At 42.2% G+C, this 24,476-nt stretch overlaps 1 protein-coding gene across 3 annotated transcripts in view; it reads left to right on the top strand.

Annotated features, from left to right (window-relative positions):
• The window catches only part of WDR75 (WD repeat domain 75), a 400,614-nt gene that overhangs the window by 267,775 nt on the left and 108,363 nt on the right, over window positions 1–24,476 (top strand). For all 3 annotated transcript variants that reach the window (XM_056534259.1, XM_056534260.1, XM_056534261.1), the window contains one exon: window positions 21,929–22,024. In XM_056534259.1, the coding sequence (XP_056390234.1) occupies window positions 21,929–22,024 (96 nt within the window). The remainder of the gene's footprint in view (window positions 1–21,928; window positions 22,025–24,476) is intronic.

The following is a 24,476-nucleotide window of genomic DNA, read 5'->3' as shown; positions in this document are numbered from 1 at the left end:
TAAAGATGGTCATAAGGATAAGAATTTGATCAGATGTCTGTGGGATTGTTTGTACATTTGAGCCCCCCCACCCACCCACCCACCCACCCAGCATGCAAGAGTAGAGGAAGCTTACTTTGATTTATGCAGTGATACCAGAATGATAAATATAGCCTGCTATAAACATTTGTTATTTTTTTTTCACTCTAAGACTAACAAAAGCATCCAATCACATTTTTGGCAAACCTTATTCTCCCATTGTCCCTTAGTAAGCATTTAATTTTAAATGAATGCAGACATCTCATGTATAGCCAACTTTAGAATTTAGAAAAGTTCATACTTTTTCATACTCTCATATGACTGTTTACATGCACAAAGACACGTATAAATACAAATAAACATATGTGGTATTGCCACATGCGTAAATGTCCGAACTATAAAAATATATAGTTAATTAAACCGCACGGTCAAAGCGATCAAAAAGTCAGATCAAAACAAAATTCTACAGAAGAAAATATCGCACTGCAAAAAATGAGCCCCCATACCTCCCTGTATGCGGCAAACTAAAGTTATAAGGGTCAGAAGAGGACATTTTTAAACGTATAAATTTTTGTGCATGTAGTTATGATTTTTTCCAGAAGTAAAACAAAATCAAACCTATACAAGTAGGGTATCATTTTAATCGTATGGACAGAATAAAGATAAGGTGTAATTTTTTATGAAAAATGCACTACATAGAAATGGAAGCCCCCCAAATGTTAAAAACTTTTTTTTTTCAATTTTGTCCCTCAAATTTTTTTGGGTTTCGCCGTAGATTTTTGGGTAAAATGACTGATGGCGTTACAAAGTAGAATTGGTGGCGCAAAAAAACAAGCCATCATATGGGTCTATAGGTGCAAAATTGAAAGGGTTATGATTTTTAACCCCTTAACGCAGAACGACTGGTATACCTGTCAGCTGCTGATGTGGGTTCGTGCAGAGCGACGGGTATACCCGTCGTTCACATATTTGCAGCTGCTGCTGCATTCCAGGGGCTGAACTTTTCACCTCCGGTTGTCTCCAGCAATTGAGAAGTTCTTCTTAACCCCTTCGCACAGAATGCCGCATTTATACGGCGGATGACATGATACCTTCGCGCATTCCACCGTAAAAAGCGGCGTTCATTAAATGCGCGCTCCCGCTGCGCTGATCGGGTTTATTAGCTAAAGTCCCGGGGTGTCCGGCTGGAGACCACCCCTGCCAGACACCCCGGGACCCCATTTGAATAACCCGATCGACCCCATTTGATTAACCCGATGCGGGTGTGCAGGGGTGGGGGGTTGTGGCAAGTGCGCTGTGATCTGGAGGTCCGGCAGCGACTATGGCGGGTGCGTGATGATGGCGGGGGTAAGTGCCCTCCCCCCCGACAATCTACACACGTGTGGAAGTCCGGGGAGAGAGCGGGCACAGCATGGTGAGAGGGAAGGGGAAGTCCTTGTTTAACCGGTGGTGGCATGTGGGGATCTGGCAGGCAGCGGAGGGATCTACAACTACCAGCATGTCCAGACAGTCTGGGCATGCTGGGATTTGTAATTTTGTAACATCTGGAGGACCACTGTGTAGTGGTTGCGAAACTGTGATCCTCCAGCTGTTACAAAACTTCAACTCCCAGCATGCCCAGACAGCCATTTGCTGTCTGGGCAGGCTGGGATTTGTAGTTTTGCAAGATCTGGAGGACCACAGTTTGGAAATCACTGTGCAGCGGTCTCTAAACTGTGGCCCTCCAGATCTTGCAAAACTACGGTGGAAAACTTGCCGCAGCTCAAACTTGCATTGGGAAACTCACTGTAAAGCCCCGACCATGTGAATGTACCCTGTACATTCACATTGTGGGGGGCTAGGGGGTGTTTATGGGCGCAAACCTCCGACAACTCTAAACATGAACTGACAGACTGTGCATGCTGGGAGTTGTAGTTTTGCAACAGCTGGAGGCACACTGGTAAGTAAACACTGAGTCTGTTACCTAATTCAGTGTTTTCCCACCAGTGTGCCTCCAGTTGTAGCAGAACTACAACTCCCAGCATGCACAGTCTGTCAGTTCATGTTTAGAGTTGTCGGAGGTTTGCGCCCGTAAACACCCCCACGCTCCCCACAATGTGAATGTAGAGGGTACATTCACATGGTCGGGGCTTTACAGTGAGTTTCCCAATGCAAGTTTGAGCTGCGGCAAATTTTACACCGCAACTCAAACTCCCAGCGGGAAACTCACTCTAAACCCACACCCGTGTGAATGTACCGTAAAAACACTAACTACACTACACAAAATAAAAAGTAAAACACTACATATACACCCATAGACAATTACACCCCCCCCCCACCACCCAAATAAAAATGCTTTTCCAAAACAGAGCCTCCAGCTGTTGCAAAACAACAACTCCCGGCATTGTCAGATGGCCATTAAGTGTCCAGGCATGCTGGGAGTTTTGCAACAGCTGGAGGCACCTTGTTTGGGAAACACTGGCGTAGGGTATTTGTGGTGGAGGAGGCAAGAGTAACGCTTGCATCCGTGTCTGCACCTATGCAAATCCCTAATAAAGGCCTCAAATGCTCATGGCCCTCTCTCACCTCGGAGCCCTGTCGTATTTCACGGCAACAGTTTAGGGCCTCATATGGGGTATTTTCGTACTCGGCAGAAATTGTTACAAATTTTGTGGGGTTTTTCCTCCTTTTGCCCCTTATGGAAATGAAATATTGGGGTCTACACCAGCATGTTAGTGTAAAAAAATAAAAATGTTTACACTAATATGCTGGTGTTGCCCATACTTTTCATTTTCACAAGAGGAAAAAGGAAAACAAGACCCCCAAAATTTTTAACGCAATTTCTCCTGAGTACGGAAATACCCCATATGTGGACGTAAAATGCTCTGCGGGCGCACAAGGCTCAGGAGTGAGAGCGCACCATGTACATTTGAGGCCTAAATTGGTGATTTGCACAGGGGTGGCTGATGGTTACAGCGGTTCTGACATAAACGCAAAAAAAAAAAAAAAAACACCTACATGTGACCCCCATATTGGAAACTACACCCCTCACGGAATGTAACAAGGGGTATAGTGAGCCTTAAAGAAGTAGTATCATGTACCAAGTCACAAATTTTTTTTATATCATGTGAAAGTGCATCAACTCACCATTCTGACAATCTGCTCCTCATGTATCTCACCCTCTCCCTTCTCCTGCAATCCCCTCTGAAAGATCAGTACTTCCTGGTCCATGGAGGTCCCTGACTTCCTGTCTCCCATAATGCCTTTCAGTTCATCACAGAAGTAGCCCAGCCTAGACCAGTGCTTCCTAACCAGAGTGCCTCCAGCTGTTCTGAAACTACAACTCCCAGCATGCCTGGGAGTTTTAGTTTTGCAACAGCTGGAGGCAGCCTGGTTGGGATACACTGACCTAGACACTGATCACTTTCCTAACAGCAGGCTGTGTTTCACCTCCCCCTGCTTCTATTCTCAGGACATTGTTCTTTCAGACTGACCTGCTGTCAGATTGTGATCAGTGCAGGGGAGAGCAGGGATCTCCCCCTCTGCTTCTTCTCAGGACCTCGTTTTTGCTCTTATAAACACTGAGCTGGCTGTCAGATCGTGCTTCCCTGCCGAGGAGATGAATGAAGACGCTTGCTCAGCTCGCTGGGGCTACTATGATTGGCTGAAGCAGCACATGGGAGGTGCCCTGGCTGTGTACAGAGCGTGGATGAGCTGCAGGCAGCACACAGAACTATGGGAAATTGTGACATCACAGCCCCAGCATAATGCAGCTCAATGGGGGGGGGGGGGGGGGTGCAAGTCATGAGTACAGGGAGCTGCTGAACTTCCTCTCTGAACAAAGAAGCTAGAAAAACAGGTTTTACATACAAGATGGGTAAAGTGATTTACACAGTTTTGCTTCTGCATTTAAAACACAATACTTTTTCTACATGAGACATCTCCTTTAACACCCCACAGGTGTTTGACAAATTATCATTAAAGTTGGACATGAAAATGAAATTTTATATTTTTTTCACTAAAATATTTGCCCAAAGTTTTCATTTTCACAAGTAGTAATAGTAAAAAAAAAAAAAAAAAGACCCCCAAAATTTGTGACCCCATTTCTTCTGAGTAAGGAAATACTCCTAATGTGTATGTAAAGTGCTCTACTGGCGAACTACAATTCTCAGAAGAGAAGGAGCGCCATTGGGCTTTTGGAGAGAAAATTTGGCTGGAATTGAAGGTCATGTTTGTTAACAAAGCCTCCATGGTGCCAGAACAGTGGACTCCTCCCCCCCCCCCCCACATGTAACCCCATTTGGAAACTACACCCCTCACAGAATGTAATAAGGGGTGCAGTGAATATTTACACCCCACAGGTGTCTGACAGATTTTTGGAACAGTGGTCCATGAAAATGAAAAATTTTCATTTGCACAGCCCACTGTCCCAATGATCTGTCAAACGCCAGTGGGGTGTAAATACTCACTGCACCCCTTATTACATTCAGTGAGGGGTGTAGTTTCCAAAATGCGTTACATGTTGAGGTGTCCACTGTTATGGCACCATGGGGGCTTTGTAAACGCACATGGCCCCCAACGTCTATTCCAACCAAATTCTCTCTCCATGGCGCTCGTGATGTATTTCCATACTCAGAAGAAATGGTTTCTCCTATTACCCCTTATAAAAATGAAAACTGATTTTTTTCACTAAAATGCTGGTGTTATCCTACAGTTTTCATTTTCATGTCCATATTTTGTGAAAATTTGTCAAACATCTGTACGGTATTAAGGCTCACTGTACCCCTTGTTACGTGCCTTGAGGGGTGTAGTTTCCAAAATAGTATGCCATGTGGGTTTTTCTATTCTGGCACATGGGGCTTCCTAAATGCAACATACCCCCCCAAAAACCATTTCTGCTAAATTTGATCTCCACAATTCCATTGTCGTTCCTTCCCTTCTGAGCCCTCTAGTGCACCCACAGAGCAATTAACATCCACATATGAGGTATTTCCGTACTCGAGTGAAATTGGGTTACAAATTTTGGGGGAGTTTTCTCCTTTTAACCCTTGTAAAAAAAAATCTTAACATTTTACACTAACATGTTCTTGTAGACCCATTTTTAAGATTTTGAATTTTCTTGTTTACTTTGCTGCTATTCCTGTGAAACACCTAAAGGGTTAACAAACTTTCTGAATATCATTTTGAATACTTTAAGGGTGCTGTTTATATAATGGGGTCATTTATGGGGTATTTCTCACAGAAAGGTCTGTCAAATCCATTTCAAACTGAACTGGTCGCTGAAAAATTCTGATATTGAAATTTTCATGAAAAACTGGAAAATTGTTGCTAAACTTTGAAGCCCTTTAACGTCTTCAAAAAGTTAAAAAAAAATGTCACTTTATGATGCCAACATAAAGTAGACATATTGCGTATTTGAATCAATATATATAATTTAGTTTCAAAGTAAAAAAAAAAAATTGCAGAATTTTGCATGAAATTTTGGAATTTTTCACCAAGAAATGATGCAAGTGTTGCCAAAAATTTACGTCTAACATAAAGTAAAATATGTCACGAAAAAACAATCTTGGGATCAAATTCATAAGTTAAAGCATCCAAGAGTTATTAATGCTTAAAGTGATAGAGGTCAGATTTGCAAGAAACGGCTGCGTCCTTAAGGTCAAAATGGGCTGTGTCCTTAAGGGGTTAAAAGGTAAGGAGGAAAAAACGTAGTCCTTAAGGAGTTTAATCAGTGACCATTGGTAGCTGTCTAGTGGCATCCCTGGAGCTGCTCAAAAGACGTCACTCGACAGTGTTGCACTTCGCAGTCACTCACACACCCAAGACACAAAAAAAGAGCAGGGGATCAGACTGAGGATGAGGGGGAATGATGTGGCACCAGTGGGATAAAACTGAGGAGGGAGAATGATGTGGCTAATTGGGAGAATCAGAGTTGGGGAAAGATGTGGCATTAATTTCAAAGCTTCACATTTATTTATTTATTTTACTCAAATGACCTGGTTAAAATGAGGGTACATGTTGTACACCGATAAATACGATAATAATAATAATCTGAGCAATACCAATAGGTGTCCTATGCAACTTTGTTGCTTGGCCACTTTATAACCTGAACAATATTAATAGGTTTCCTTCGTTACTTGGCCAACTGATAATTGGCCAACTGAGTAACAACAGTGTCCTTTCCAACATTGTTGTTTGGCCCCCTAATAATAATCTGAACAAAAACATTAAGTGTCCTCTGCAACTTAGTTGCTGTGCCACCTAAAAATCTGAGCAAAAGCAATAGGTGTCCTATGTAATTTAGTAGCCTGGCCATCTAATAATAATCTATATAAAAACAGTAGGTGTCCTTTGCAACTTCGTTGCTTGGCCATCTAAAATGTGAGCAAAAACTGTCCTTAACTTTTTAGGTGGCCATGCAACAAAGTTGTAATGTCTCTTAGTACGCGAGGTGGAAAACTAAAATGCTAAAATAAAATGTTGTGTGTTCTTAAAGGGGTTATCCACCATAAGGTGATTTTAGTACTTACCTGCCAGACAGTAATGGACATGTCTAGGAAGGATCTGTTCTGAGTCCACCATAACATTGTTGTTAATAGGACTTCGTTTTTCTCTCTATTCCCTTTTCTCCCAAACATTGCATTTTATTTCTTTGGAAAGTAGGGTGTTTATTTGACATACAATACAAGAGTTCATATCAGCAATTTTTTGCATTCTTCTATATGTAGTACCAAAAAAAGGAAAAAAAAAAAAACTCAAGTGATATTATGGCACAAAACATATCAAAAGGATATGGGATAAGATGTTAGATCGCAGGGATGCCAGCTCCGTGCCATGACTGGCAACTACAGCCGCCACGCCCCCTCCATTCAGGTCTCCTCTTGGAGGAGTGACTGCTACGTACTAGCCGTCACGCCCCCTCCCATAGAAATGGAGGGGGTGTGGCCAGGTGATTGCGGGGGGGGGGGAATCCAACATCTTATCCCCTAGCTTTTTGATAGCAGATAAGATGTTTTGCATCAGAGTTCCCGTTTAACCCCTTAACCTCTTAAGGACCCATGACGTATGCATACGTCATGGTCTTTTCCTTGTTCCGCCGCTCACCCGGCGGAGATCGGAAGCGGATCCCTGCTGAAGTCCTTCAGCAGGGATCCAGGGCATACGCCGAGGGGGGCCATGCAGGCCCCCCATGTCGGCGATCGCCGCAAATCGCAAGGGAAATCGCCCTTGCGATCTGCGGCGATACCGGGCTGATCGGGTCTCTGGGACCCGACCGCCCGGTAATTTCGCATGATCCGGCTGTCACAGACAGCCATGACCATGCTAAAGCATAGAAGCGAGGTGGCATGCCTGCCACCTCCTCCGATCCCCTGCGATTCTTCGGTTAGTTTACCGGCCAATCGCAGGGGGGGTGGGGGGGGTTACTTGTACAGCCCACTGTTCCAAAGATCTGACAGACACCAGTGGGGGGGTAAATGCTCACTGTACCCCTTGTTACGTTCCTCAAGGGGTCTAGTTTCCAAAATGGTATGCTATGTGAGGGTTATTTTGCTGTTCTGGCACCATAGGGGCTTCCTAAATGCGACATGCCCCCCGAGCAAAATTTGCTCTGAAAAAGCCAAATATGACTCCTTCTCTTCTGAGCATTGTAGTTTGCCCGTAGTGCGCTTCAGGTCAACTTATGGGGTACCTCCATACTCAGAAGAGATGGGGTTACAAATTTTGGGGGGTATTTTCTGCTATTAACCCTTGCAAAAATGTGATATTTGGGGGGGAAACACATTTTAGTGAATTTTTTTTTTTTTTACGTATGCAAAAGTCGTGAAACCCCTGTGGGGTATTAAGGCACACTTTATTCCTTGTTACGTTCCTCAAGGGGTCTAGTTTCCAAAATGGTATGGCATGTGGGTATTTTTTGCTGTCCTGGCACCATAGGGGCTTCCTAAATGCGACATGCCCCTGAGCAAAATTTGCTCTCAAAAAGCCAAATATGACTCCTCTTCTGAGCATTGTAGTTCGCCCGTAGTGCACTTCAGGTCAACTTATGGGGTACCTCCATACTCAGAAGAGATGGGGTTACAAATTTTGGGGGGTATTTTCTGCTATTAACCCTTGCAAAAATGTGCAATTTGGGGGGAAACACACATTTTATTGAAATTTTTTTTACATTTTTTTACATATGCAAAAGTCGTGAAACACCTGTGGGGTATTAAGCTCACTTTATTCCTTGTTACGTTCCTCAAGGGGTCTTGTTTCCAAAATGGTATACCATGTGGGCTGTTTTTTCCTGTTCTGGCACCATAGGGGCTTCCTAAATGCAACATGCCCCCCAAAAACCATTTCAGAAAAACGTACGCTCCAAAATCCCCTTGTCGCTCCTTCCCTTCTGAGCCCTCTACTGCGCCCGCCGAACACTTTACATAGACATATGAGGTATGTGCTTACTCGAGAGCAATTTGGCTACAAATATAAGTATACATTTTCTCCTTTTACCCCTTGTAAAAATTCAAAAATTGGGTCTACAAGAACATGCGAGTGTAAAAAATGAAGATTGTGAATTTTCTCCTTCACTTTGCTGCTATTCCTGTGAAACACCTAAAGGGTTAAAATGCTGACTGAATGTCATTTTGAATACTTTGGGGGGTGCAGTTTTTATAATGGGGTCATTTGTGGGGTATTTCTAAGATGAAGACCCTTCAAATTCACTTCAAACCTGAACTGGTCCCTGAAAAATTTTGATTTTTGGAAATTTTGTGGAAAATTGCTGCTGAACTTTGATGTCCTCTGGTGTCTTCCAAAAGTAAAAACTCGTCAATTTTATGATGCAAATATAAAGTAGACATATTGTATATGTGAATAAAAAAAAAATTACATTTGGAATATCTATTTTCATTACAAGCAGAGAGCTCGAAAAATGTTAGAAAAATGCAAAATTTTCAAATTTTTCATCAAATTTGGGGATTTTTCACCAAGAAAGGATGCAAGTTACCAAAAAATTTTACCACTAAGTTAAAGTAGAATATATCATGAAAAAACAATCTCGGAATCAGAATGATAACTAAAAGCATTCCAGAGTTATTAATGTTTAAAGTGACAGTGGTCAGATGTGCAAAAAATGGCCGGGTCCGAAGGTGTAAAATGGCTGGGTCCTTAAGGGGTTAAGGACCAAGCCCATTTTAACCTTAAGGACCAGGCCAATTTTATTTTTGCGTTTTCGTTTTTCCTCCTCGCCTTCTAAAATCCATAACTCCTTTATATTTCCATCTACAGACCCATATAAGGGCTTTTTTTTTTTTTTGCATGACCAATTGTACTATGTAATGAAAGCTCTCATTTTACTCTCATTTTACCATAAAATATACAGCAAACCCCCCCAAAAAAAAATTTTTAGGGAGGAAATTTAAATGAAAACCACAATTTTGCACATTTTGGAGGGTTTTGTTTTCACACTATACACTTTACGGTAAAAATGACATGTGTTCTTTATTCTGTGGGTCAATACGATTAAAATTATACCCATGGCTAGATACTTTTATATGTTTGTACCGCTTAAAAAAAATCTAAAACTTTTTGTACAAAATCAGTAATCTAAAATCGCCCTATTTTGACCACATATAACTTTTTCATTTTTCCATATATAGGGTGGTATGAGGGCTCATTTTTTGTGCCATCATCTGTACTTTTTATCGATACCACACTTGCATATATAAAACTTTTAGATCATTTTTTTATTTTTATTTTTTTTATTAAATGTGACAAAAAAGCTGCATTTTTGGACTTATTTGTTTTTTACGTTTATGCCATTCACCGTACAGGATAATTAACATTATACTTTGATAGTACGGACATTTACACACGCAGCAATACCAAATATGTTTATAAAAAAATTTTTACGCTTTTTGGGGGCAAATGGGAAAAACTGACAATTTTCATTTTTATTGGGGGGAGGGGAGTTACACTTTTTTTTTTTTTTTTTTTTTAGAAGTAAAAGTTTATTAAAGTTCTCAAGAAAACAGGTAAACATAAACCAAGAACAAGCATCATTAGAAATAATAGAGTACACATCCGATGAACAAATTAGGAGGAACAATGTAGAAGGCAGCCCCTCGTTGCAAGTGGTATAGTAGCGGGTCTAGTACAACTTACTGTGACCCCAGATGGAACAGGAGGATGTGAAACATGTACAAGGTCCACAACAGGCTATGTCGTCATCAGGGGGGAAGTAGAATCTGCATATCACATTCTACACTGATCAAGATCTCGCAAGAGCATTTGAAATATGGTGCTCGTACTTGAGGGGAAGAGGAAGAATGGGGGGGGGGGACCAGGAGGAGTAGGGGAGGTAGGTGAGGTCGGGTATGGGAGACCAGAGAGGTGCTGGAGGAGCAAAGTAGGTAGGGGCGAGGGGGGGGGGGGGGAGAGAAAGAAGGAGAAACAGGTTAAAGAAGAGGACGTAATGAGTACCTCCCGGAACCGGCCTTCGGCAACAACCCCCCTACCACATCACTCTGACAATCCGGGAGTCTTAAATTCAGGGGAGGACAAGAATTGTAGCCATGGGGACCAAATCGAATGATGTTTAAGGAGCTGGGTTTGGGAGTCTGCAAACAATTCTTACATACCACATATCTGAGAAACTTCTTTGAGCCAAGCTGAGTATGTTGGGGGGAGTAGAGGATTTCCATAAACGAGGTATAACCGCTCTCGCCGGGCATCTCGGGAGTGAGAAGGAGGTGAGGGAGTGTATCATGTGGAGGATCAAGGACCATTAGTCCTCAAGACCCGGGCACCTGGGGCAAGATCTGAGAAGATCACCCCAATCTCAGCTGAGGAGAACCTAGGCAGGAGGGAGTGTGAGCAAAAGACATAGTCAATCCTGCTGTAACTGTGTCTAGGACATGAGTAGAACGTGTAGTCGCGGTCTTAGGATTCTCCATACGTCGATCAATTGGTGAAGGTGAAGCCTGCGTTTCAGAGACCTGAGTTTAGCGTGTGAGAGGTAGGTGTGGCCTGAGGAGGTGTCAACTGTAGGGCAGAGGGGCAGATTGAAGTCTCCACAAAAGATTATAGGGCCATCTGCAAAGTGCGAAAGCGCATCTAGGGTTCTCATGAGAAGAGACGTGGTCATGGTTCGGGGGCGTAGACTGACGCTATGGTGAGGGGTTTGTCAGATAACGAGCAGTTAGCGAAAACATATCGTGCATTCGGGTCAATGACGAAAGAGCGGACAGTAATCGGGAGGGATTTGTGGAAGGCAAGAGACGTTCCCTTCGTTCTGGTCTCTGGATTAAGACTATGTATCCAGGTTGTGTGGTATCTGTTGGTAAGTGGGGGGAGGTGTCCTACTTTAAAGTGCGTCAACTGTAATGCAAGAATATGCACCCGCTGCTTGTGTAGGGAATAGAATATCTGGCCTCGTTTCTCAGGTGTGTTGAAGCCCCTAACATTAAGGGTGGAGACATGTTAGCCGCCATGGATATAACTTGAAATAACAAATTCACCAGGAAGGAAAGGGGTCGTTGGGAAGTCCAGTCCGAGAGGCCAGCACCGCACAAGTTCAAGACACCTGTTAAAAGAAAGAGCAAAAAAGAAAGCAGAGGGATGAGAGAGGGCATAAAAGAGGGAAAACAGTAGCTGCACAGACACAGGTACATAGGGGGACATATACTAATCTAGTCTATTCTGGGTATGCTTATAGACCAGCGTATGTGGTAGTCTCCTGTCTATTGTGCTCCTAATTTATCAAAGGTCTCACAGCCCTTGATAAATTCTGTGCTCAGACTTCAGGGTCTACAGCTTAAACTTTTAGACTTTTAAACATTTAGACCTGCTCCAACATGGTCTGACATTTCAGCGTATTTTGGGCAGATGCGACTTGTCGCACAAAAGTCGCACTTGATAAATTCAGCACCAATACATTTTACAATGCATTTCCGTCTAAAATAGACTTGCATGCATCATGTTCTAAAAATCCTCTACAGCAAAAGTCGCAGAAAAGTCGCAAATATTTAGACTGCGACTTTCTGTGCGACAAATTTAGACAGGAAAAAACTGTCTAAATCCTTTGATAAATCTCCCCCACAGGGTCTAAACAGGAAGGCCATAAGGGCCAGAGACTCAGTCGGATCCAGTCCGAGGTCTATACTAATGTGGGTAGCATAGAAGACACACCAGAGAAAGAGGTGCATACGGTCATAAATTGTCAATGTACACAGTGAACATGAATTAAAAACTATGTGGGCCTTAAACAGGAGCATATAACAACTTAGGGGGGCCGTCACAGTTGTAAAAGTGAGGGGCGCTAATGAGCAACAGCCTATAAACAAGGCATGAAAACTAATGGCTGGGAGGCAGGAAGGCCTAGGATATGGAACTATGGGCAGAGAGGAGGGAACGAGTAATAAAAAAGACTGTCAACTGGCAAGAGTCCATCGAACGGATAAACAGCAAACAGTCATGCTGGAGCAGCATCTCGATCACAGGAGGGTCCAGCAGTCAGCTGAGACAGGGGGGATGGAACCTCAGTAGGTTCAGGTCTTGCGTGTTTGCCTTTGAGGCAGCTGGGCCGACTTCTTCCCAATCGATCCAGACGGAGAGGGACGTTGGTGCAAGGAAGAGTTCGGAGACCCCTTTGACATTGGGGGAAGAACATCAGGTCCCAGTAAGGCAGAGTAATTGGTGGCAGTTGGAACGTGGATAGGAAGCCAGATAGGTCGTTCCGTGTCGGGCTGTCAGCAAAAAAGGATATCCCCACCTGTAAACAATCTGTGCGTTCTTGAGTACCTGGAGAAGTGGTTTCAGCGAGGCCCGCAGGCGAAGGGTGCGTAAGGACAGGTCAGGGAATAAATTAATCTGAGTCCCATTGTAAGTGACGTTCTTGATAGTGCGGGCCCTGCGCATTATTTCATCCTTCTGCAGGAAATGATGGGGATCCGGGTTCTTTGCCGTAAGCGCCCTATGAGTGTGGTCAAGTTCCGGTGGTGAGTCTGCAGGTTTCTGGAGGATTTCATTGAAAACCCTCTGCAAAGTGGCCCAGAGTTCCTGCAGGGGTAGCGTTTCCAGAAGACCTTTAACTCTGATATTGTTTCTGTTGTCCATATGATCAACCTTTAGGGCCTGTTGCAGAGTCAGGTTAGTCGTGGCTGCCTGAAGCTGTTGTAGTTGAGAAGAAGTTTTACAGTGCATCTTGTAAACAGTAGACGTCCGTCTTCACCGGTTTAAGATCTTGTTTCCATGCAGACCTAAGTTCTGAGGCTAGGGTATGCATATCCGCCTTGGTCGGGAGAAAGGCCAGAAAGGCTTACAATTCTGGATGATCTTTAAGAGCATGAGCAGCTGCCTCTGGGGAGGGTAGAGTAGGTAAAGGTGTAGCAGTGGAGTCAGCAGGACAGGTATTCTGCAAAGGTGTAGGGTCAGGCATGGATGGCTTGGGAGGGGATCCCCCAGTCGGGGTGCATGAGTCATCTGATGATGAGTAGTCAGAGGTGAGTCTCCGGGATAGGCTGAGCTTCAGTGGAGTTTTAAATAGCCCGCCGGCGGAAAAAAAAGCTATCTTCCCAATATACCGGGACATCACTTTCAGCAGAGGAGTCATGAGAGCCCTTATCAGAGTGAGAAGCATCTGAGTCCAAGTCTCCCGCCCAGTCTGTAACATCTCTAGTTGAGTGTCCCTTGACAGGAGCAGGGGGATCCAGTGATAAAAGGGAGGCTGCCTGAGTCAAGCGGGATTCAGGGGCCATATGCTTCTGGGGTCTTGAATGTCTGACCACAATATGCCACTGATCAGGTGAGGCAGCATGAGGGTCCTGGGCAGGCACAGGAGCAGCTGGTGGTAGGAGCTGTGGGTGATGGCTGGCACTTGGCATAGCAGAGTCTCCATTAAGCATTTGTGGCAGGCCTCCTATAGTTGGGGTAAGGGGGCCCTGCAAGGTTGAAGAGGAAGGGGCGCTGGGTTGGTTGTGCCCCTGCACACACATGTCTGCTGCCGCCGCAGCATAGGTGGCTGGAGTGTGCAGTGCGTCTGCCATCTTCACGGAGGGAGAGGCAGAGGCTGAGGAGCTTTGGGGCCTCTGGGCTAAGGGGACGCCGCTCCCAGCTGAGAGTGGCGGGCCCAGCGCCGGGAAGTCTCCCAGGGAGGCAGCGGGGGGTCACTCTTCGGCCACTTGTGGTGGCGGTGTCAGTGATCTTGTTCTCGGGAGCGACATGGCAGGGAGCCTTCTGGTGTCTCCGACTCTGGGAGCTGCGCACACAGGTCCCATGCGCGTCGTGCTGCTGGAGAGCGAGGAGGTCACGTGGGACGAAGCTGTCAGCGCTGAGGGGGACAGCCGCTCAGACTGTGCTTGCTGTTGGGGGGTGAAGAAGCGCAATATGTGGTTCGATGGATTGCCGGAGGTCTGAGGTACCCCTAGCTTCTTCTTATTTCTCGATCTACTTCCATAGCCTGGTCGGTCGCCCGTTTAGAAACCGGTCAGGCCGGAGCTCACTCTACATGCGACCTTGCTCCAGCGTGTCGAGCCACGACCCCGTTTTTACACTTTTTATGTCCCGATAGGGGACTATCTATAGCAATCCTTTGATTGCTAATACTGTTCAGTGCTATGTATAGGACACAGCACAGAGCAGTATTATCGGTGATCTTCTGCTCTGGTCTGCTCGATCGCAGACCAGAGCAGAAGACCCCGGGAGACGGCCAGGTGAGGGGGACCTCAGGCCGCCATGCTGGATGATCTGATCGCCGCGGCAGCGCTGCGGGCGATCCGATCATCCATTCAAAGTACCGCCCTGCCGCAGATGCTGTGATCTGTATTTATCATGGCATCTGAGGGGTTAATGGCGGATGTCGGCCATTACCGGCGGGTCCCCGGCTGCTGCTGCTAGCAGCTGGAACCTGCCGTGTATGACGCGAGCACCATTCAGGAAGTCACGCAAAACCAGGACGTACATTTACGTCTGTGGCCATTAAGGGGTTAAAGGCGTAGTACATCAACTGGTGCCAGAAAGTTAAACGGATTTGTAAAGTACTTCTATTAAAAAATCTTTATCCTTCCTCTACTTATCAGCTGCTGTATGCTACAGAGGAAGTTTTTTTCTTTTTGAATTTCCTTTCTGTCTGACAACAGTGCTCTCTGCTGACACCTCTGTCCATTTTAGGAACTGTCCGGAGCAGGATAGGTTTTTTATGGGGATTTGCTACTACTATGGACAGTTCCTAAAATGGACAGAGGTGTCAGCAGAGAGCACTGTGGTTAGACAGGAAGGAAATTCAAAAAGTAAAGAAATGTCTGTAGTAAACAGCAGCTGATAAGTACTGGAAAGATTACATGTTTTTAATAGAAGTCATTTACAAGTCTGTTTAAACTTTCTGGCACCAGTTGATTTAAAAAATAAAAATAAAAAAAATTTCCAGTGGAGTACCCACCAGTGAAGACCAGAGCATGAATATAAAACAATATTTCTTTATTTTCAAAATGACTGACAGTTCATTAAGATCATATATATGACACGGGGCATAGAAGATTTGGGTACTGGGGAGGGGGTGATACTCATTGGACAAATACCCTTGTCAAATTGCATGCAATAAAGGGAAAAAATTACCCAATACAGAAGAACATACAGTAACCCCCCGACCTACGATGGCCCCGACATATGATAAAATCGACATACGATGGCCTCTCAGCAGCAGCGTAATAACGTCACCTGAAAGCGAGGCCCGGACCCTGCAGAAGATGCGCAAGACACCGGAGGATCGCGAAGAAGACACCAGAGCAGCGGGACAGCATCGGGAGCCCCTGGAACAGCATCGGGAGAGGTGAGGACCTGGTCCGGAGCGGCGGGGACAGGTGAGTATAACTTCCTATACTTTACATTGCACGGATCCCTCAACATACGATGGATTCGACAAACGATGGGTCGTTTGGAACGAATTACCATCGTATGTTGAGGGACCACTGTATATAAAACAGTAGTGGCTGACCCTTATTAATAAAACACAATTGAGAAAATAATCCCATAGATCACTGTAATTGCCGGATCATTTCTCCAAAATAACCACCTAAAATATACTTTAAGTGACTCGTGCGCTGCAAACTGCATTTCTGCATGCACTTTTTCTGTGACCAATTTTGATCACATTTGTTGTTATGCACTGCAATTTGCAGCGCACAAGTCACTTTATAACAGTATATCTTTGGTTATTTTGGAGACGTGATCCGGCAATTAGTTATCTATGGGATTGTTTTCTCAATTGTGATTTGTTAGGGTACATTCACACCACGTTTTTGCAATACAGTTCCCGTATCAGGTTTTTGTTGAAAAACGGATTCCTCAAAACCTGACTAAACTGTATCGAAACGTATGTACAAATTTCAACCCGTATACAGTTGATGTCCGGTTGCATCAGTTTTTTAAGAAAAAAACCTATGCGTTTTTAACTTTTCACTCAGTTTTGAATAAAGTTTCACTTGTTAGATTGAAATTCCAAGAAAAAAACTGTGCGAAGTCAAAAAACGTATGGTGAAAACCGGATGGAACCGGATGCACATACGGTTCTGTACGGTTCCCATTGACTCCAAATGTTAAAAATAAAATGTATACGGTTTAACCCCTTACAGACCACGGACGTAAATGTACGTCTTGGCTCGCGTCATACATGGCAGGTTCCGGCTGCTAGTAGCAGCCGGGGACCCGCCCGTAATGGCAGACATCCGTGATTGCGCGGATGTCCGCCATTAACCCCTCAGATGCCGTGATGAATACAGATTACGGAATCTGCGCCAGTGTGGTACTTTGGATGATCGGATCGCCCGCAGAGCTGCCGCGGCGATCCGATCATCCAGCATGGCGGCCGGAGGTCCCCTCACCTGGCTTCAGCCGTCTCCCGGGGTCTTCTGCTCTGGTCTGTGATCGAGCAGACCAGAGCAGAAGATGACTGATGATACTGATCAGTGCTGTGTCCTATACATAGCACTGAACAGTATTAGCAATCAAAGGATTGCTATAGATAGTCCCCTATGGGGACATAAAAAGTGTAAAATTAAAGTTGAAAAATGTAAAAAATAAAAAAAGTGAAAAATCCCCCATCCCCAATGAAAATGAAAATTGTCAGTTTTTCCCATTTCCCCCCAAAAAGCGTAACATATTTTTTTTTATAAACATATTTGGTATTGCCACATGTGTAAATGTCCGTCCTATCAAAATATAATGTTAATTATCCCGTACGGTGAATGGCATAAATGTAAAAAATTTAAAAAGTCCAAAATGCTACTTTTTTGTCATATTTTATTGAAAAAAAATTAGTAAAAAATTTGCTAAAACTTTTATATATGCAAATGTGATATCGATAAAAAATATAGATGATGGCGCAAAAAATGAGCCCTCATACTGCCCTATATATGGAAAAATTAAAAAGTTATAGGTGGTCAAAATAGGACAATTTTAGACTACTGATTTTGTACAAAAAGTTTTAGATTTTTTTTTTTAACTCCTTAAGAATGTAGGGCGTACCTGTACGCCCGGTCCCGGTGTTTAAAACGGGGTCACGCTGTGACCCCGCATCACACAGGGTCGGTCCCGGCTGCTAATCATAGTCTGGACCCTGGGCTAGCAGCGCGCGGCATCGATCGTTGTGCAGCACGCTGTTAACCCTTCAGACGCGGCGATCAAAGTTGACCGCCGCGTCTGAAAACGAAAGTAAACACTTCCCCGGCAGCTTAGTCGAGCTGATGGGGACATCGCGATAAAATCTCGATGTTCCGAGCAGCTGGGACACAGGCGGAGGTCTCCTTACCTGTCTCCGCGGCGTCCGATCGTCGATTGATTGCTTCAAGCCTGAGCTACAGGCTTGAGCAATCAAGCCCCTATCTGACTGATCCGTGCAAAGCTATGGCTGTGCAGGGATCAGCATAGGAGATCAGTGTGTGCAGTGCTATAGCTCCCTATGGGAGCTATAGCACTGCAAAAAAAAAAGTCATTTAACCCCTTCCCTAATAAAAGTTTGAATCGCCCCCCCCTTTTCCCATAAAGAAAAAGTGTAAAGAAAAATAAACGTGGTATCGCCGCATGCGAAAATGTCCGAACTATAAAAATATATCATTAATTAAATCGCACGGTCAATGGCGTGTGTGCAAAAAAAATTCCAAAGTCCAAAATAGTTTATTTTTGGTCACTTTTTATATCATAAAAAAATGAATAAAAGGCAATCAAAAAGTCCGATCAATATAAAAATGGCACTGATAAAAACTTCAGAACACGGCGCAAAAAATGAGTCCTCATACTGACCCGTATGTGGAAAAATGAAAAAGTTATAGGGGCTAAAAGATGACAATTTTTAAGATATACATTTTCCTGCATGTAGCTATGATTTTTTTTCCGAAGTACGACAATATCCAACCTATATAAGTAGGGTATCATTTTAACCGTATGGACCTGCAGAATAAAGATAAGGTGTTATTTTTACCGAAAAATGTACAGCGTAGAAACGGAAGCCCCAAAAATTTACAAATGACATTTTTTCTTCAATTTTGTCGCATAATGATTTTTTTTTTCCGTTTCGCCGTGGATTTTTGGGTGAAATGACTAATGTCACTGCAATGTAGAATTGGTGGCACAAAAGATAAACCATCATATGGAATTTTATGTGCAAAATTGAAAGAGTTATGATTTTTAGAAGGTGATGAGGAAAAAAAGGAAAATGCAAAAACGGAAAAACCCTGCGTTAAACGGTTCAAAAATATAAAAGTATCTAGCCATGGATATCATTTTAATCGTATTGTCCCACAGAATAAAGAACACGTCATTTTTACCGTAAAGTGTATAGTGTGAAAACAAAACCCTCCAAAATGCACAAAACTGTGGTTTTCATAAAAATTTCCTCCCTAAAAAATTTTTTGGGGGTTCGCCGTACATTTTATGGTAAAATGAGAGGTTTCATTAGAGTACAATTGGGCACGCAGAAAACAAGCCCTTATATGTGTCTATAGAGGAGGTATGGATTTTAGAAGGCGAGGAGGAAAAAACGAAAACGCAAAAATAAAATTGGCCTGGTCCTTAAGGGGTTGATACAGTTTTTCACCCGGACCAAAAACCGTGGTAGGCTACGGTTTTGGGTACGGGGAAAAAAACTGACAATACCGTACAGAATGCAAAACGGACACAACCTGATGCCTCTTTTGGCATACAGTTTTGAATGGAGAGTCCTTGCATACGGTTTTCAATACTGTTCCATACGGTTTTCACATTGAAAACGTATACGAAAACTGTGTTGCAAAAACGTGGTGTGAATGCACTCTTAATAAAGGTCTGCTCATGTAGCCCACCACTACTGTTTTATATACTTTATTCTGTATTGGGTAATTTTTTCCTTTATTGCATGTAATTTGGCATGGGTATTTGCCCAATGAGTATCACCCCCTCCCCGGTACCCATTTCTTCTATGCACTTGTCATATAAGTGATTTTATTGAACTGTCATTTTGAAAATAAAGAAACATTGTTACATTTTCATAAATTCATTCAAGTTTTTTTTGTATATGTATGTGTGTGTGTGTGTGTGTGTGTGTGTGTGTGTGTATATATATATATATATATATATATATATATATATATATATATACACACACACACATACTTAGACCACACATCTCTTCACTTAGCTTTGGCTTCTGCAAATAGGTTATCATACTTCTTTATGTGTTGCAGTGTGTTACAGAATGTCAGTTTTTTTTTTTTTATGCATTATCTGGTTGCTGCCTCCCTCCCCCCTTTTTTATTACTTATTATTTTTTTTAAGTGATTTCCTAAATTTTTATCTAATAGTGGTATTTATTAATAAACAACTACAAGTCCTTGGACTTATTGGGCATAGAAAAAAATTTGCTCAAAGGCAACCACGATTGTAAAAAGCTTGGTAGCATGTTCAAAATGTTCAGTTGTCTACTTATGAAATATAATATATATTTTTTCTTACTTTAAATATTAAAGGTGTGCTCAGGTTTAGAAAAACGTGTCTTCTATCCACAGCATAGGGGATAAGTGTCAGATTGTGGGGAGATAGGGAATACATTTTCCAAAACCGGGGTACCTCTTCAAAAGCTGTCATTTAATGCTATATTTCTCCCTTCAAAGCTGATTTATTGTGAGGACTATACAAGCTTGACTAGAGTGGTGCACTTATTAGACACTCCCTTTTTATGCCTTTTTGATTGATAAAGAAATTATCAAGAAAATACAAAAAATGTTGACAAGGCAAAGTAGATGATAGTTGGGGTGGCACCACTGTATCTCATAAACAACTTAGCGTTGCACATCTCAGTGACATCCCAGGGAACAAATGCAAAAATATAGGGGTTCACAATGCCATGAAATTGTAAAGGCCAAATGTAAGCAAAAAAAAGGCTACTGGCCCATTTAAAACTTAGTCCATCTTTAATTCATCCATTTACAAACAGCTGACCTCCAGCAGGGACAAATGAAAAAGCACTAGTCTGAACATGGGATAGGCAACTGAGTCATTTCGCGGTCTTCCCGCTTCCTGTGGCCGAATCAGCCATCTTCTCAGAGACAATATAGCAGGATTTTATCAATCCAGAAGAGGCTTGAATCCCAGTGCAAAATGAAGACAACTAAAAGAAAAAAATACACATATAGAACACAGTATATGGCAATGAAAAGATATATAGGGTGTTACTATAAAAACAATTCATTGTAGTGATTGAGACCCATGATCCGCAGAGCGTTAGTACACAGATTTCAAACTGACTACCTCTGCCTGACGATTTTCTCCTTATCCATGCCCTCTCTAGTTACTGTTTTGATTCCAAACAGTCAGTAAATTAATGCGATTATTGTACATACTTTTCATGTGCTCAATTAATCTTGCTGCACCCAAGTCTGTAGAGAACATTAGGTTCTACAAAGTTATGTCTATTTTAACGTTTTAGAGAACACGTTCACAAAAAATGTTATTGTCTTAGGGACTGTTTCCTGTAGCCAGATACTGAAATCCAAATTTCGTTTAAATGTGTTTTTATTTCTGATTTATCATTTTAATTTTATATTTTTTTCTTTATGGGACACCCATACTGTCTAGCTTCTGCTTTGTAAAACAAGCTGCTTGAGCCATAGCAAACAATAGTCTGGAGCGTTTTCTATGAATGCTTTTTGACCTGTGTGGGTGAAAGCTGTCACCATTTCAAATGTTATACATGTGTTAAAATGTTACATAGTTACATAGTTAGTATGGTTGAAAAAAGACATACGTCCATCAAGTCCAACCATAAATTTATGGTTCAAACAGTGAAGCTTTATTGAAAGTACAAGGTATAGCAAATATGTATGTATGTATGTGTGTGTGTGTGTGTATATATATATATATATATATATATATATATTATAATATATTTTACACACACACCCAAAACATTAAACACCAAGATTAGGATAACATACAATGGCAAACATTGAAGCAGTATAAGGAGGACATCCCAACACTATGCACTCGTTTGAAATGTATTGTCCTTAATAGTGATTAGCTTTTCATGGAGCAAGATGGAGTTTATCTGTTGAACACCAAAAAAGGAAAGACCGGACGGTTTCACGTGTTAAATTTACTTGATCACCACATGCAGGATTAAATAAGAGTATTTTTAGACTTGGTTTCTATTGTGAAAGATTTTAGACTTTTTTTTTAACCCCTTAATGCATCCTGATCTTTACAACAACTGCTTTCAGTGACCAGCATTGACATGCTGTAATAGGAGAAGGGGATTTTTAACAGTTTCACATTGAACTAAATTGTATTTTAAAATGGTTTATAAATATAAAAACCCTCATAATAAAAAATCTCCACTTTTCCTATTTTATAAAAAATATATATGCATATTTTGTAGTCATAAGTTGATGATATATATCATTTTTTTTATTTATTTTTTTAACAGTAACATGGAAGGCACAACTCAATGCTTTTGTTCTTCAACCTGACTGTGCTTCAGAAAATATTGCTGCATTTTCATTTATCTCTGGAAGCTCAACCAGTAAGTGTAAACTGTGGGGCAAAAAATGTAATGTAATGTACATCCCACATTATTGTTACCCTTCATGAAAGTGGACAAAACAGTCAAAAAAGAATTCATATAATTCACATGGATGGTCTCAATAGATTGAGAATTATTGTTGTAAGCTTATGGTACATTCATTAATTAGGCATGTGCCCTATTGTTAAAACTGTCACACACTGCACTGTGGAAGAGGTTGGTGCACTGCGTATTTTCTCAGAATTAAATTTATCATTCTTCAATGAAACTGCACTGCAATACAACACACATTCTGCACTGTGGAAGAGGTTGGTGCACTGCGTATTTTCTCAGAATTAAATTTATCATTCTTCAATGAAACTGCACTGCAATACAACACACATTCTGAGGATGAGACAGTTTTTTGTAGCGAGTGGAGCTAGGTTGTAATACAAGAAGACAGGTGTGGTACTGTTTTTGAAAGAATCTTATCTTATTTTATTTTCCTGGATAACCACTTTTTAAATTTTTAAATCATCGTCATAATTGTTGAATAAAGCAACTACATACAAAAAAAGTTGCCTGACTGTAATCTGATCCATAACAATACAGTGGTGAATCTGTTTTTCTGTTAGTGATGTAGGGATGCCACCATAAATGACTAGGCCTTATACCTGAAACAGGCCATTTTATGAATTTGACAGCACAGTCAATAATCATATCCTACGTGAAAAGGTTGATCTTTCTATGCTGCCCTCAATCTACAAATAGTGTATGTTGAGGACGATCTGTAAGTGAAAGTGGTCAACTTAAAGAAGTGGTTTTAAAAGGGCACTCCCCTGGAAAACATCTTTATTTTTTTTTTTTAAATCAACTGGTGCCAGAAAGTTAAACAGATATGTAAATTACTTCTATTTAAAAATCTTAATCCTTCCAGTACTTATCAGCTGTATGCTTCACAGGAAGTTGTTCTCTTTTTGAATTTCCTTTTTGTCTGACCACAGTGCTCTCTGCTGACACCTCTGTCCATTTTAGGGACTGTCTAGAGCAGGATAGGTTTCCTATGTGGATTTGCTCCTACTTTGGACAGTTCCTGACATAACTTACAAATATGTTTAACTTTCTGGCACTAGTTTATTTAAAGAAAAAGTTTTCCAGTGGAGTACCCCTATAAGATCTCTTAAGTTTTCTATCCATACTTTTTAAGCATTATAGAATGTAGTGAGAGGGGCTCTTTGCGATTCTCTGCTCTGGCCTGTAGATAAATCTTCTATAAACATCTAGTTTCTCAATAGGGTTTTTTAAAAACATTTTTCTTTAACCTGACAACCTTTTTAATATTGTGATCTTGGCTACCAGTAATTGTGAAATTCACTAGATAGGCCTTTACCAGATTTATGCTACACTATCCCATAACCATGGTAAGAGGGACACTGGGAAGAAAACATGGTTTTACTTTCCTTTTTGTAGGTGATTTATATCTAATGTAATCACTGTTGAACGCTGTAAACTTTTTGAACTAGTGCTTGCTTAGTAGTCCGCACTATTCATGAGTGGCCCCTCTGGCCCGTCCACCTGTTAATGATTGGCATTGGGTGGGTGTTCTGGAGCAGACGCTTAAGAATTGCGCATACTACTGAGCTCACGCTTGCTCAGAAATCCGCAGTGTTTTATCAGTAATTATGACATGGAACCTACAAAAAAAGCAAAAACACCTTTAATCAACTGATGCCAGAAAGTTTAACAGATTTGTAAATTACTTCTATTAAAAAACCTGAATCATTCCAGTACTACTTAGCGGCTGTATACTACAGGGAAAATTCTTTTCTTTTTGGATTTTTTTTCTGTCACGACCACAGTGCTCTCTGCTGACACCTCTGTCCATGTCAGGAACTGTTCAGAGCAGTAGAAAATCCCCATAGCAAACATATGCTTCTCTGGACAGTTCCTGAAATGGACAGAGGTGTCAGCAGAGAGCACTGTGGCCGTAACAGAAAATAAATTCTCTGTAGTATACAGCCACTAATAAGTACTGGAAAGATTAAGAATTTATGATAGAAGCAATTTACAAATCTGTTTAACTTTCTGGCACCAGTTGATTAAAAAATAAAATAAAATTAATTTCCAACGGAGTAGCCCTTTAACCCTTTAACCTGTTTAGGACCAATGACGTAACATTGTCATGAGTCCGCTCCCAATCTATAACGCAGGGCCACGGCATGGCCCCATGTCATAGCGGGTCGGGCCCGGCCTCTAACAACGGCCGGGACCCGTGGCTAATAACGCGTGGCATTGATCGCGGTGCCGTGCGCTATTAACCCTTTAGACGCGGCGTTCAAAGTTGAACGCCGCATCTAAAGTAAAAGTGAAAGCATGCCGGTTAGCTCAGGGAGCTGTTAGGGATAGCCCTGAACCTGCCGTGTATGATGCGAGAACCGTTCTGATGCTCGCGGTCATACACAGGATGTAAATG

The sequence above is a fragment of the Hyla sarda genome, chromosome 8 (assembly GCF_029499605.1).
Source record: "Hyla sarda isolate aHylSar1 chromosome 8, aHylSar1.hap1, whole genome shotgun sequence".
Classification (NCBI taxonomy): Eukaryota; Metazoa; Chordata; class Amphibia; order Anura; family Hylidae; genus Hyla; species Hyla sarda.
This window is presented reverse-complemented; position numbering and strand designations above follow the sequence as displayed.